Genomic DNA, 16,329 nt, shown 5'->3' with positions numbered 1-16,329 from the left:
TTGTGTTTAATTGCTGCCACCTTCTGGCCAGTTATCGGGCTATCGTTTTTTCAAATGCTCTTTATTAGGCAAGTGACTCTAAGAAAGATGACATGTGAAAGCACTGTGCAAATTGGGAGTGAAACTGCAAACCAAGCTTATTTTACTTGCAATTCATTTGTTTCATCTCATTCTTCTCTTTCACCTTGTATTACTTTGAGGGTGTTTTCACTCGTTGTCATGTTCGGCCCTCAAAGGGAATGACAAGTAAGCATTTTTGCTAATATGTGAACACAAAGTTAACACCTAAAATTTCAAACCCTTCTGAAGATAACTGAACTGAGACCACTTTGGGACGTAGTCTCAATACAGTTTGCTTCTAGTCAGCGTTGCAGTTTGCTGAATCTGTGCTGTATGAACAGGTAGTCCGGTTTCACTGCCATGAGGCAAGGCAAGGCAGTTTTATTTGTAGAGCCCGTTTTTACAAACGGTTTGTCTCAAAGGGCTTTACATGGCATCATAACAACATCCTTTGCCCTTAGATCCTCACATCGACTGAGGAAAAACTCCATAGAAAACCCTTTTGACAGGGAAAAATCTGAGAAACCTCAGGGTGAGCAACAGAGGTGGGATCCCTCACCCAGCACCTAGACGTGCAGTAGATGTTGTTACAGACAAGAAAACAGTTCATAACACAGAATGTGGGAAACATGGAGATGTTAACAACAGCTGAGGAAGGAAGCTTCTGGTAGGCAAGGGAGGCAGGGAGAACGGGCTAGCTTAATGGAAGTACTGGATGGCAGACTGGTTCATGAGAGGGGAGCGCAGGCCGATTTAACAGCAGGGAAAAAGGGTGGGGGTAGGGAGGCGATGCAGGTGACGGTTGATGCAGAGAGATGGAGCTCCGGTGGAACTGTGGAACACAGAAAGACTGCAAGTCACCAAGGCCAAACTACAAAGTGCAACAGATAATGATAATGAGGAGAGGAGAGGAGAGGAGAGGAGAGGAGAGGAGAGGAGAGGAGAGGAGAGGGCTCCATGTAACCTGATGTGTCCCCCAGCAGTCTAAACCTATAGCAGCATAGCTATAAAATGGTTCAGAGCTACCTGAACCAGCCCTAACTGAAAGCCATGTCATAAAGGAAGGTCTTAAGCCTAGACTTAAATGACATTCCATGTTCACCACATCTAGAGCTGAAGAGGACAAAAAAGTGAACTGTGTCCTCTTATAAATGAAAAAGTTCCTTCTCTTCTGGTCCACTTTTGGGTCCATTTTGAGAGTCCTTTGTTTCCACCTATGAATTTATTTCAATACTTATAGGAAACTCATTGACTACTGTGAACCTGTGAGTTTCCTTCATCCATTTGTTTTCCCTAATGTTAGACCATGGACATGGCAAAACCAAAATTATACTAGTAAGCTGAATAAAAGCTTTAGCAACTTTGTGATATTCTACACATGTTGAATATCACACATTGGTGTCACAAAACAGGCAAAATTAGCCACAGACCCCCACCAGCAGACCTTCTATTGCCTTCTGGAGGCATACTCTGTGAATAATATGAAATGATAGACATCCATATGTGGAAACAAGGGATTAGTTTTTAATAAAATTAATTAATCTGACCCTCATTTTTATATCCATCACTTATGTGAGACATGATTCTAGCTCTTTATTTGGTCACCTCTTTTTTAAACACAGTTGATTATCGACATAGATTATCAACAAAAAAAACAGCATTTTACCTTTTTCCCATTTACTTCTTTGCAGAACAACATAGCAAAATAAAAAATAAAACCAATAATCTGCATCTGTACCTATGTGCACAAGGAAACGCGCGCGCACACACACACACACACACAATCACACACCCACACACAATCACACACCCACACATATAACACACACATATACATATGCGGTCAGGCATTTAAGATGATGTACGGGTATAAGATTCTCGACGTAATAAGATAATGATTAATTTTGCAGTTGTGATTTATATGAAATCCCTATATTATGTACGATAATCCTTATTGATTAGGATTTAATGGATTTTCTAAGACATGTCAATCTCCTATAAGTGATATGGAAGGGGAAGAGAGTGGGAGATTGGTTCTTGTCCTGCCTGTCTCTCTTGATAACCACAGAGGATGAAAGACAAAGAAGGGTATTATAAAAAAAAAAATTGTGATCTGGAGCGATAAGAGTTGAGAGAATAAATGAACAGAGATGATTTGGGGATGGGGGGCAAAGAAATAGAGGATGGGAGAAAAAGGAAGGTTTCGTGGATGAGCAAAGAGGGAGTGAAGAGAGGATGTGGGAGCTGAGGAGAAAAACAGGAGATGACAAAAGCGGGGAAAGAAAGAGGAAGAACATTAGAGGATAACAGATAAAAGAGCAAGAGCAGACAGCCTGCCACCCCACAGTCACATCACACAATTTGGTGGGTTCTGGCCCATAATGTTTTATAGCACAATCACTGATAGCACAGTAGTCAGGAGTGATCTCATTTCACAACCCATATCCTTCAGTAATGTGAACACAAAGGGAGAAGCAGAACCATTAGCAGCGTCCAATACTCATCTTCTGTGCTACTCATGCGTAATTGGCTTCCATGGAAGGAGGCAAGAAAGGGTAAACAGCAAGCAATCTTATTAACTCCTGAAAGACCTGATTGAAAACTGCTAACAGTCAATGTAGATGACATAGGCTGCAGAAGGGACATGGGGATTCTCATACCCTTAGTGAGCCCTCTGTGAAGACATGAGTTGGCATTGTAATTTATATCTGATTTCTGGAAGCATATGGGTGAGATTTTCCACTCAGTCTTCAATGTTTTAAAATTAAGATCAGCTCTGGTTACTGTCAATCCCCCCAGGGTAAAAACAAATGGAAAAATGTCTATAGCTTACAATGTTATTATGAACCCTTCAATGAAATGCTTGAAATGCCCTCCCATGAACCAGTCTGCCATCCAGTCCCCCATCAAGCTGGCTTGCTCTCCCTGCCTCCCCTACCAGAAGCTTCCTTCTTCAGCTGTTATTAACATTTCCGTGTTTCTCACATTCTGCATTGTAAACTGTTTTCTTGTCTGTAACAACATCTACTGCACGTCTGTCCGTCCTGGGTGAGGGATCCCTCCTCTGTTGCTCACCCTGAGGTTTCTCAGATTTTTCCCTGTTAAAAGGGTTTTCTATGGAGTTTGTCCTCAGTGGATGTTAGGGTCTAAGGGCAGAGGATGTTGTTATGATGCCATGTGAAGCCTTGGAGACAAACTGTTTGTGAAAACGGGCTCTACAAATAAAATTGCCTTGCCTTGATAACATTCTCACATCTGCCCATACCGCCACAGTCACCAATTTGATAGCTCACCTTTGAATAAGCGCTTGATATTGAATAGGTCACAAAACTATATTTACCAGATTAAACTCCTTTACATATAGCCACTGGTTAAATTATTTGCTAGATTAGATTAGATTAGATTAGATATCCCTTTTTAGTCCCACGACAGGGAAATCCCCCCCCCCCCAAAAAAATTACCTGCAATACTCTCTCCAGTTGATAGAACCAGAGAACGCACAGCAGAGTGAGACCTTCCTCCTTACTACCCTCTCCATTTTTTCTAGCTATACCTAGATAAAACAGCCCTGCAATAAATCCTGCCTTTGAGAAGATTATGTTTTTTTTATATTAAATCTGTTTTAATGGTCGTTTTGGAGACCAAATATCTCCAGCATCGGTTCTTAAAATTTTGTCCAAACGATTTATATGAAATAGGGTTGAGATAAAGTCAGTGCTGTGTATCCCAGTATAGTTCAACAGCTCCATTAAACCTAAGACCATTGCAATAAGTCATCACCTCTTTCTCAGTCAGAGTCTAGAAAAACTGAACATTATGATTCTTTTGAAGGGAGGATTTATTGCAGGGCTGTTGTACTATACCGTATTAGTTTATCTGATGTGCGGATGGATAGGTATGTGTGTCTTTTGTTTAATCTGGTAAAAAAAATAAAAAATACTCCACCGAAGAAAATCAATGTCTTGAGCTGAGCTATCCTAATAGGCAGCTATTTCTACACAGTTATAAGATAAAAATGAAAAGAGAAGATGAGAAAGAAAGTAGGAGAGTATGATCTGTATGTGTTTTCCATAAATGCCTGTTTTGATTTTTGTGAGATTAGGATCTAATTCTGATTCTAATTATCAAGATCATTATTTTCAATCATTTGTACCTATTTGAATTTTAGTTTTTTCTTTATTTGTATTGCAATTTTTTCTGATGTGGGCATAGCGCACAATGGATGGTCCACCCTTTTAGCTGAGTCTCAACCACTAGATGGCGGGCTTGTTGTCTCTTCACACCTCATCCACCAGATGGGATGAGCTTGAGAAGACATTATGGAACACATAAAGCCGCTATCTCACCACGTTTGGGCGTTTTAGGTAAGACATTCTCAAACACTGTACTGTAATCACTATGAATCCAGAGCAGATGGAGCAGCTGAGCAGCTCCATATGACAAGAAAACAATCTTTCACTGTCTGAAACTCTCTTTCAGTAGGATGCTCATCCACATGGCACATTTATCCAAGAAGACACAAGGGATGAAACTAAATTGTCTTTATCTAGGCATAAACTCATTCTTATCTGATTGTCTAGCCATCCATTGAAACACAAAGCTGAAGAAACACAAGATAAATGGTGAAGAAGTGTGTGTGAGTTCTGGTTCAAAGGTTCTGGCAGATACAGAGGCTGTGGAAAACCTTCAGTTGCAGCATTTCCACTCTTCATAATGTTTGATGCTTTTATGCATTACTTTGTTACTTGTTGCCTATGACTTAACAATGGAAATAGTTATCTTGACATAGTTCATCTAAATAATATTACCAAGCTATATCACGAATACTGTAAATAACATTTTAAGACTTGTTAATTTTTCATGTGTCTGAATGTGTTTTTAGATAGGGGGCAAAGTTACATCTTAAATTGATTCTTGAATTTAAAGTCTCCCTTCAGACAAAAATGTGTTTATCTTTTTGTTCCCTCAGTTGAATGTTGGAGATTCACTATATAATATCATGTATGTGCAGAGTTTGACACTTGAAGGCTGTTTTCATATTGTTTGTATGTGCCGTTTGTTTGTGTGTGTTATTTCAAATCTTATTTGTGCATGATTTTTGATATCATAAATATTTAGCAAATTGAACCTGGCCAAAAATTTAGGAGACACAAATATGTGATGTGAAGCCTCCAGTGCACGAACAGTGAGGATTGACTATAAGTTAAAGACATATTGTTTCCAGTAATTAATCATATAAGAAGAATTTAAATCAGGTATTGTAGGTGGTTTTGTGCACCTATGTCAGAATTTTTTTTTTTGGTTATTTGCATATACATATACAGCGGATCTTAAATGATCAACTAAATATTTTGCATCCTAGTATATAAAGATTAAATTTATTGAGTCTTGGTGAGCTTCATTGCCTCTCAAGGGCGAGATAAGAGCAGACATTACCCTATACTATCTCTTTTTTCTTTTTTCTTTTCATCCGCAGCAGATGGTGAAGAGAAAATCCCTTTTTTTTAACTGTGGGCACAAGGCATCAGGGTCAGGGTTTAAGCTTTGAGGTCCACTCTGAACCTGGCTGATTTGACATGACTATTTTGCATACGCACTGAGTCTAATCAAATATATGCAAAAGAAGAAGGCAGGATTTGCAAAGCAGCTTGGTACAAAGATAGTGATTAGTGTAGGGATTTTACAGAACAGCAGGCTGGAGAGGAGTGGTCCAGACGTATACAGCAACATGAAAAAAAAAACAAAGCATGACTCACAAAGACATTAGCTGTCAACATTGCAAGAAAGGATGGCAGCTGAGAAGAAGAAGGTGTGACTATTGACATTCCAGATAACTAGTAAACTACAAATGTGTGATTAGAGGCAATCAGCAACAGAATAAAATGTATAAGTCTCCACAATCTGTTTATGCAGTTTTCATGCATTGAATATATCTCTGAAGAGAATGACAAATTCTTGCAATTAAAAATGACAAAGTTAATGATGAAAACAACGAGGCAATGAAGTGGTCGAGTATCGTCAATGTCAGCAAAGCAAGATTTACCTGATTAATTAACGTTTCGAAAACAATTATGAAACATACAGCCAAAAACATCACACTAACATGATAATGCACACTTTATTTCAAAGCTTCACATGATCATATACCTCAGAGAGCACCAAACAATGAAAAATCACTAGCTTATGCAGATGAACTCATTGGTCGATAGGGTTAATGTGATTATATTTCTAGGGATACATACATGACTTATTCAACAGCAAGAGTGTTACATAATACCTTAAAATAATCAAAGAAACATGAATATTTAAGAAGCAACATGGATAAAGGCTTCTGTACAGTAAGACAAAGTTCATGTTTCAGGCAATTGGGGGAAAATTAATGAAATCAAACAACAAACATCAAGGCCATTTTAGGCATGATATAAATGCAACACATACAAGAAGGGTCTGTTTAGAATCATTTCAAATGTATCTCAAATGTACATGTGTGGGTGTATACATTCCTTAAGTGTTCCAGCCAAGCTGATGACTAGCCTTAGGACAAGATTGTGTGAAATGCCACAATGCCAAAAATGATAGCTTGTTCATTTTGACACAAATAAATCCAAATGTGCTGTCTTTGCCTTAATCCTATTCTCAAAAGACTAAAGAAGTATACTCTGACATGGTCTCAGGCTTATGGCAGTATCACCTAACATACCCCGTCAGTTTCCTACATCTACTTTCCTGTGGAGTCCACATCTGCTCCCATCAGCCCACCTTTTGAGAAATGAACCCCATTCAGTGAGCCTCTATCCACAGGGAACAGGAAATGTGCCTCTGTAAAGTGAGTGGGTGAGTGAGTGGGAGTCAGTCAAAGCTCCAAGCACTTACAGGGAGGGGATGGGGGTTGGGGGTAGCAGTGAGGAGGTGGCTGCTGGGAGGCAAAGCTAATTCACTGTGACAGGAATCAGAGCTGTCAGGACCACCATGACCAAACAGCATGGACAGCATATATCCAGTCTAACCCACGGCCAAGGGGAAGGAGGGATGTCGGGGGCTTGGAAAGAAAGGATGTGATGTACTGCATAAGGCACTTAGAGAGAAAAGAGAGATGTGTGTGTATGTGTGTGTGTGTGTGTGTGTGTGTGTGTGTGTGTGTGTGTGTGTGTGTGTGTGTGTGTGTGTGTGTGTGTGTGTGTGTCCTGGCCAGGTAACTTCTCTCCACTGAACACAACTAAAATAGAAATGACCAAGTAAGGAACAAAGAGGACCTTCAGAGTTAGATGGGCTTTCAATAAACAGCATACAGACAAATGAAGGACAAATTAATAGAATTCATGAACAAAGAGAAACATTATAATGTATGCACAATGATACATTTATTAACACCCAGATAGAGTACGCCACAAAAGAAAAAAGTAGTGGAGGAAGACTAAATTTCAGTCCTCTGGGTACTGTGAAAGGTTAATGTACATAATATAACATTCAGGAGGAAATCGCTGAGGTTCTACTAATCTGTTAGTAAGCAAAATACTAAAAGTTTAATGAAGCAGAATATTAATAGAATATTGCAGGAAAACTGATATTGTTCAGCGAGAGAAAGGAGACGAAAGCGATAGCTAGAGGAAAGGGCAGCCACCAGCATCATTACTCAATGATGAGAGAAGGAGACACAAGGCTGGTCTCTAAATGACACAGAGGAGGAGGAGGAGGGGATTGTGGAAGATTAAGAGAGCTCTGTGCTGTTTGTTATACCCTGCAAAGCACTGCAGGATGTTTGTTTAGCGGCAGCCTCATTTGGGACAAGGAGAACGCCAGTAGGGGGACCTTAACTTGGCTAAGGAAAAAGGCGAGAGCAGTGAATTGTTCCTCGAGCGCCTCGGGATGAGGATCATAGAGGCAGATAAGGATTAGAGAGCAACATTTGCTGGAATTCACTGATGGGGATACAAGTTCATAAAAGAAAAATTACAGAGAAGTTGGACTTTCATGATCCTTAGTAGTTTATTTTGGATTTGTGGTTCTGGACTTTTTTTTCCATTTTTTTGGAGAGAGAAGTAGGATTAAGGGTGTGAGCAAAATTGTTCACTAGTCTGGAAGTAGTATGAACTTTTCCCTTTTCTTCCCAAAACATAATTCAGCAGCAAGAAAACTAATTATGCACCACTTTAAGTTGCCTGATACCAACTGAAAAGAGACCTGTTTTTTAAGGTAGAGTATTTCTCTCTCTCTGTCTGTCTTCCTGTTGTAACTTGCATCACACTGGGCTAAATATTGTCTTTGAGTGAATAATAGTTACTGCACCAAAAATGTGATTAATTTCCCTAAATATTAATAATTTCTAAATAGTTTAAAAGATTATTTTATTCAAACACTGCATGATTTAATGTTGAAATACTACATTTTTAGCCATTTTCATGTCTTGCCATAGATGGTTAGGGCTCCTGTTTAAAAAAAAAAAATTTATTTATCAAGCATTCTTTTATTTGATTCCCATCTAAACAGGAGGGATTATCAACACTGAGGGGTTCATATTTCATAAACATGACTTCTGGACTGTATCCAGGCCCTCTACTGTTGCTGCTCTGTCTTCTCTGCACCTCTGAGGAGACTTGCCCATCCATGTGTCTCTGTACATCTGACATAGTGAGCTGTACCTCCACTGGTCTGTCCAAGCTACCACTGTCACTGCCCTCCTTCTCTGTCACCCTCGATCTCAGCCACAACCACCTGTCCTGGCTCAGTGTGGGCAGCTTCAATAGGATGTCCAGGCTGGAAAACCTACGGATGGCCCACAACCAGCTCAGTACCTTGGGCCATGGGGTGTTTCACAATGTGTCTGGTCTAAGGTACCTTGATCTGTCTTCCAACAAGCTCCACATTGTGGAGCAGCACTATTTCCAGGGCCTGTGGAGGCTTGAGGAGCTTCTTCTTTTTAACAATAAGATCACACAGGTGGAAGCTAGCACACTGATCGGTCTGAGCAGCTTAAAAAAGGCCTACTTCAGTCTCAATCAAATCACCCACTTCCCGTTCTTTTCTATCCAAGATCACAGTCATCCTTTCCTGACCATGCTGGACCTCTCATCCAACCGCATGACTCGTCTGCCATGGGAGGACGTAAAAGCCTTGCCTGGGTTAGTGCAACGGGGGCTGTATCTTCACAACAATTCTCTCATCTGTGACTGCTCCATGTACAGTCTCTTCTGGCACTGGGATCTTAGGGGTTATGACTCACTGAAGGATTTCACAGATGAACACACTTGCACCATCTATGGGGACCCCCGAGCATCCATCCAGTTTCTACGGCAAACACGCTTTTTCCACAATTGCACTGTTGAGAGAGCTGTCTCACTGCCTGTGACTGTACTCCTGTCAAGGGTGTTTGTTTCAGAGGGAGAAAGAGTGCGTCTGGACTGCCAAACATCCCTGAGTGGCACCAATCTCTCATTTACATGGCTCTCTCCCAGCAAGGGGTACATCAGTGAGTCCATCATCAATGACAGTCTAATTAACCTGTTTCCTAATGGCACCTTAGAGATCCAAGCAGCCAAGGTCAATGACTCAGGCCTATACGTGTGCACAGCAGTGGATATTAAACAAGCACTGAATGCAACCAGAGAAGTGAATGTGACAGTGGTGCTGCCTGCAGTGGAGTCTTTCAATACAGGTTATACAACGTTGCTAGGCTGCGCAGTGACCATGGTCCTCATCCTTGTATACCTCTACCTGACGCCATGTCGCTGCAGCTGCTGTAAACAGCCCAAACCTCCAGTCATCCCCATTGCAACTTATGACCCCAGCACTCTAACCTCTGTTTTTTCCCCATCTTTAAGAGACCAGCCCAAAATACACATGAATAAGCATGTAGCCTTCATGGAGCCAATGATAAGCGAAGATGGACCAGAATGGATACCGGAAAGTTGACACTGAACTGGATGCATATTGGAGGCTCCTCACTCAGGAATTAGCAGTGAGATGTTATTATGATGTCAATAAGTAAGTGTTTCCATGCTGTAAAAGAAAAAGGAACATCTTCTGCCTGTCCTAGCTGACACCTGCAGTTAAAAGGCCTCCTGAATATAATAAAAGGCAATATCTCCAGCCCCAATTCTACTCTTGTTTGTTATCACAAAATGAAAGTTTCATCTTATAACCCAAAGTGTCACGACATAGATATTTCTTTTCAACAGGTGTCTTTATTGATTTTCAGAGGGTATCATCACAACACAACAACAATAACAACAAATAACAAAGGTGCTGAACTGTCATGATAAGGTTCAGCTTACTGTAAATGACACAGACACAACAGGACAACCCAGTATGACATTGTTGCAACCCAAAACATAAATTGTTCTGTAGTATCATTGGTGATCTAACAGTTATCCAAATGGAAAAAGGACTTCATTTGGAAGAGCATGCTTCCAATGCTTTCCAAGAACACAATGAAAGATCTCCACATACTTTCAAAAACAGAATATTTAACTTCCAACAGAAAAGTGATTCTTTCAAGTGCAAGGGAGTGTGATAGCCCTGCAAGCCAGACATGAATGCTTGGTTAGGTAGTGGATTTGGCTATAATGTGTTAGCTTGTAACAAGTAAAATGTAATCATGTTCTTGTTTGCCTTGCTCAGGTTATGATTTTCCAGAAAAATACCAAGAATACATAGTTTGGCACATATTGATAGTGTAATCCATGTGATATGACACGGATATCATTACTTAGCGTGGAATTTTAGCTAAGAACATCTATCCATCCATCCATCCATTTTCTTCCGCTTATCCTCTTAAGGGTCGTGGGGGGCTGGAGCCTATCCCAGCGGCTTTCGGGCAAGAAGCAGGGTACACCCTGGACAGGTCGCCAGTCCATCACAGGGCCAACGTTTATAGACAGACAACCATTCACACTCACAGTCATACCTATGACATATCCAATTCGCCTAGTCCCCATTTGCATGTCTTTGGACTGTGGGAGGAAGCCAGAGTACCCAGCGAGAACCCATGCAGACACAGGGAGAACATGAAAACTCCACACAGAAAGATCCCGTGCCCAAGCTGGGACTCAAACCCAGAAACTTCTTGCTGTGAGGCGACAGTGCTAACCACTGCACCACTGTGCCGCCCTTAGCTCAGAACAGAGGAACCTTAAATTCCTGAAAACTTCTATTCCTTACAAATGATTCAGTATCTTTATATCAATTGCCTACCCTGCTGATATTAACTGTAAACACATCAATTACTATGTTTGGGGGGGGGGGGAAGAATCGCAGGACTGTGAAAAAAGCAATGAATGTTTCTGTACAGGGGCCATCGCTTTCTGCAAACATTTAAAAGTCTTATCTGCCAGAAAAATGCGCTGAATCCTGTTGTGATCCATCATACATACACAAATCTCATAAAAGCCTGTTGCATTAATCTGCCCTGCAAAAAAACGATGACTATCTGCTCTCTGCTCATCTGGAAAATGGTGAAGTACAGAAATCAGGGGTGTCAACAAACCAAAAACAAACATAAATTGTATTGCTCTTCAAAGACAGCATCTCTTTGATCAAACACAGAGCACTTTGAACACTGTGGAGCAAACATAACTGCAAAAATTGAACTGAATTGACAAATACTTCAAGCAGCTTTGACGCAAGCCCTGGGGGAGAATTATCTTGTACAGCTTTATTTCTTTTTTTCAGCGGAACATGCCTCATATCTCAGAGTTATACACTGCCACGGCAGAAATGAAAGATGTCAAGGAAGGATTTGCATGCACTGCAATGAAAGAACTTAAGTGTGAGGGATGAGAACATTAAATCGATGACATGAGCGACCAAGGAGAGCATATGGGTGGTGTGGGATGAAGGGAGATTCTAAATTAGATGAAAAAAACAGTGGAGTCAAAAGAAACAAATCAATTTCTTTGAGTTCAAGTATCCGTAATGGTTTTAGATTGTAGTTTAATCTTAAAGTAAAGACAGGGTTTGCATAGAGATAGAACAGGATTAGATTAAATCCTTCATATAATGTCAAAAGCAAGTTGTCAGAAACTGCAAAGCTCACAAAAGTAGAGTCTGTTATAGTGGGAGGGGCTTTTGATCATTTCTAAATCCTAATTAAAAGTTAACTCCTTTCATGTCCAAGGAGACTAACATTGTTGAGCTACTTGACTATAAAGGGGGGGGGGGGGGGGGACTCAGAGATGCAAAATCAAATGGCAACCATGTACAAAACTAGGACAAACTAACTTGTTGACGGCACTGAGTTTCATCATTTTTAAAACCTCAGGGATTAAACAAAAAGCTGAAAAATACCACTGAAAAAAACTGTATTTTAATGCAGTACCCTGTTTGATAACAAAGGCCTTGTTATATTGAGCTATAATAGGCCTGGATGACACACTATTGTAAAAATGTTACCATTTCACTTAACTAATCTGAAACAGCATAAGATAGTCTTAGAGTTGCAGCCTCTTCTGATACCAAGTGGTAAAATACACAATGCTGGTATATCTGATAATGTGATACTTAAAGCAATATATGAGATAAAAAAGATGCTTTGTCCTACAGCGACATCCTTCATGGTGCCAAGATAAATTAAAGCTGCAAGCAGTGTTGAACGGGCCTTCACATCCTCATGCGCGTCAGGGCTTCTGTCACAGGCACATAGGTGTTTTCAGACCTGAGCTGACAGCTTCAACCCCCCCCCCCCCCCCTTTTCCCTGTCAGTTTGATGAGGATTTTAGATGATTCTTCTTGTGGAATATCTTCATAAACCCCATGACTTTGGCCAAATCTTACAGTAGATGTACAGTCATTTTCACATTGGGAAGAAAGTTTGTCCCAAATCCAGTGATACAGGTTGGAAAGTGGTCAGACATATAGTTTAGATGTCGGAAGCCTTAGTTTGACACAAATTATATGTCCAGATATTGCCTCCCCATTGGTTTACAGTGTAAACTTTACACTGTAAGGTGCAATGTGGCACAGCAACTTTCAGGGCTTACAGACTCCAAACCGTTTGAATTTTCTAAAGTTTTTACCAACTTTTGTTCAGCACAGTGTTATAAGTCATCTATGAAAGTTTGAAGGCGTTACTATTAACGCACAAGGAGGAGATAGTTTTTGTTTGGGGTCCATAATTGGCGCATAGTTTTACTTTCCTGTGCATATTGTGGACCGACTGTTGGATTTAGGTCAGGGGTGCCAGCTTGTGTTGTAGGTCTTGATGAGATGAATTCTTGAGTTTTGGTTTGATGTCTCTACAATATTCCTACAGGCCGTGGCGCCCCTTTTAAGATACTTAGGTGGCACTGTGGAGCACATTTTGGTGGTTTGGAAATCTTTCAAAAGATCTGATGTGCATGCCAAATTTGGTGAGTTTTTGAGCATGTTTAGGGGGTAAACTTGAGGTCTAAAGTGGCAGAAAAAGAAAGAAAGAAAGAAAGAAAGAAAGAAAGAAATGGAACAGATACAATCGGGCCTGAGCCCCAAAGGGGATAAATATAGCTGATGATTCTGAGCTAAAATTCTAATTAATCTTATTTTAATAGGCAAAATTTATTTGTTCATGAGTCCGAAAGATTGAGTCAAATCTGAAGGCATGTATGTGCAACTTCAGTGCAACTCAAATCCTATCTCTGCTTTTAATATGTAGTGGTTGTAGCATCAACAGGGGTTCTGTAGCTACATGTTAACATGGCATTGCTAAAAGCTAACATTAAACTGACTGATGAGCAGTAGGTAAAAGTCTCACTTTTCTTTTTTTCCGCTTCTTAGTTTCCTCAACCTTTTCCTCTTTTTGTCACTTCTGACATGATTTCTGTTCCGAGAATTCCAAGCACAAAGTCAGGGGCATGTGACATCAAGTCAAGGTTCAGTCATAACATAGTCACAGAAAAGATTTATGAAAAGCCATGCAGCTTTACACAGTGCAGGTTGCTTAGGGCTCACAAATGTCTGCAACCTAGTTGAGAGAATTAAGCATATATGTATCCCTCTGTTCATGAAAGGAATAAACAGCCAGAGAGAGAATTATGGGAACAGCAATAAGGTAAATCTCTTCATTCCTAGTTTGATGTCAGCACGTAACATTAAGATGATGTGTTTGGTCTCTTGGTCTATGTCTAGCTTGCCTACCAGCCATTCCCAAGGTTGTGTTCTGTGATTTGTGCCTGACAAAAGTGAGTGTGAAATAAAGCAATTTACTATGTTTGATCAATCAGCAAGAGTTTTTCTCAACTGGACTTAGGTAAAATATGTGCGAGCATGAGTTGATATGAGTATTCATGTGATGGGCCTCTCGTTTACCAGCAGAAATATCTGTAGGGACCAGTCTAGACAGTATATGAGTATTGCCATGTTCATAGGTGCACAATAATTATTAAATCGTTCCACCATAAATGTTTATGTTGGGACTAATGAAAATTAAAAACCATGGGATTGATTAAATATTTCAACACTGATTAGCTGGGCATATTGTGCGCATCTTTCAGTAATAATCAGCTACTATGTTGCTGCCAAGCCCCAGTAGAGGTAATATTTTCTACATGGAATATAGTAAGGAACTTTGAGAGCCTATTTGAATGGGTCTGATTAATGTTTAAAATTAGATACTGCCACTTACAATTTTATGTTTATTGGTCAATATTGACTGAAATGAACATTTCAATGAGATTTTTTTTCAGCTATGTCATCCAGCCTTGATTGCCACATTTAAAATGTTTTCATTATTGTAAGAAATTATTAGAAGTCCTGAATGTAGATTATATAACATACAATTATGTGCCCATGGGATGTAACAATTTGTATCGGAGTCTGTCATGAGCAGTGTACTAGGGACATTAGATTGTGTGATGAGTTGGGGGTTAGGTTTTAGGAGATTAACATGAGGATAAAAACCAGGTGCTATGTCAATTTCAGTGTTTTTAAATCCTTCTAATCTGGTTCTGCTCTCTGACACAGCATACACAGCTGGGTTGGGATTTATTGTTTCTGATATGATTAACAAGTGGGTCAAAACATAGAGGACAGGATGTGAGCATTTCTATTTCACGCAGAGTGCAAAGGTGACTGATTATGTAATCACACTGGTGATTTAGGAATCAACCTCAGAGGAGGCAGAATGTCATATCATGATAGCAAGTACTTAACTGACAATGAAAGGCCTCATTTAAAAAAAAGAAGAAGATAAAAGCACACCGACAGAAATGATAATTCAAATTTTACATAATCCTACTGAACAGACGCAAAAGGTTGTTAGAAGATTTGTTTAGCAAATGCTAAATCAGGAAACGGTTTCTTGATGTGCTTAATGTTTGCACATTGATTATTACATGTTAAAGCTCCTACAGCATGTGTTTTCACACAGTATACAAGCCACAACTGCATGTGTTTTGGTTTTCACTGTGTGAAATCATGGGAAAAAGTGGTCCTGGAGACACCTACTGTTGTGGAAATGGAACCACCATTGGGTGGTAGTGAGTACTTTGACAGGAATTTACAAGTCCCCACACTTGAATCACAAACCTGCAAGATTCAGTCATGAAAGCTTACTGCTGTGCGGTAGAGACTGAAATGAAAGTTGAGTTTGAAAATGGGTGGCCAATCATTAATCCTGCTGTGTTTTTGTTTTTTCTTGATTAGCATTTCTTCAACTGAGACACCATTTTTTCATGTCATGACGGCTGAAGCAGTCAGCTCAGCAAAGTTGGCCTGAATCCAGGCAACTCTGATTCAATGAGAAATCAAGATTATAAAGATTATGAAAAGAGGATTTATTGCAAACAGTAAATGTATCAAATGATGTAGGGATGTAATGAATAACTAAGAATTTTAGTTATGTTTATACAGTTAGGCCTACCAGTTTTTTTATTATAATACTTTATTGTATCACAATGGTTATCTTAAAAATAGTATTTTTATAAATTAATCAATAAATTAATTAATTTTCACTTGCCAGATCTATATCAGCCTCAAAAATCCAGTATTTCATGGACTAAATCTGATCAACCTGCAGTCTCAGTGATGTGGCTTTTTGCCCTTCATTTCCAAATAAAGGATGCTGCTTATCTAATTATTAATATTTAAAGCCACGGGGAAAATACCCAAGAGGTGCTAGCTTTTTCAGAAGTTTTAATATCACATTAGCATTTCCAATCAGCACAAGAGATGCAAGTCTTTATGGCTACGTTTGTCTGCTCCAGTAAATTCTGCAGGTGTAAAGAAAAAAAAACATTGATGTTTGAAAAGATGCCCTTCGCCACAGCAAAACACTCCATCAGGGTTCAATTAAAGCATGTA

At 39.7% G+C, this 16,329-nt stretch overlaps 1 protein-coding gene across 1 annotated transcript; it reads left to right on the top strand.

The window, feature by feature from the left end:
- The first annotated feature begins 7,758 nt into the window (after nucleotides 1-7,758).
- LOC147255784 (amphoterin-induced protein 3) lies at nucleotides 7,759-10,594 on the top strand. Its single transcript, XM_086212644.1, has 2 exons — nucleotides 7,759-8,253; nucleotides 8,548-10,594. The coding sequence occupies exon 2, from the start codon at nucleotides 8,587-8,589 to the stop codon at nucleotides 9,967-9,969; it is 1,383 nt and encodes a 460-aa protein (XP_086068770.1). The 5' UTR covers nucleotides 7,759-8,253; nucleotides 8,548-8,586; the 3' UTR covers nucleotides 9,970-10,594.
- The last annotated feature ends 5,735 nt before the right edge of the window (nucleotides 10,595-16,329 follow it).

Source organism: Aulostomus chinensis, chromosome 9, assembly GCF_037954235.1.
Source record: "Aulostomus chinensis isolate RoL2024-O1b breed Wild chromosome 9, RoL_Achi_v1.0, whole genome shotgun sequence".
Classification (NCBI taxonomy): domain Eukaryota; kingdom Metazoa; phylum Chordata; class Actinopteri; order Syngnathiformes; family Aulostomidae; genus Aulostomus; species Aulostomus chinensis.
This window is presented reverse-complemented; position numbering and strand designations above follow the sequence as displayed.

What these genes read in the sequence shown, in the direction of transcription:
- LOC147255784 (XM_086212644.1), top strand. Translation starts at nt 8,587, where the DNA reads ATGACTTCTGGACTGTATCCAGGCCCTCTACTGTTGCTGCTCTGTCTT.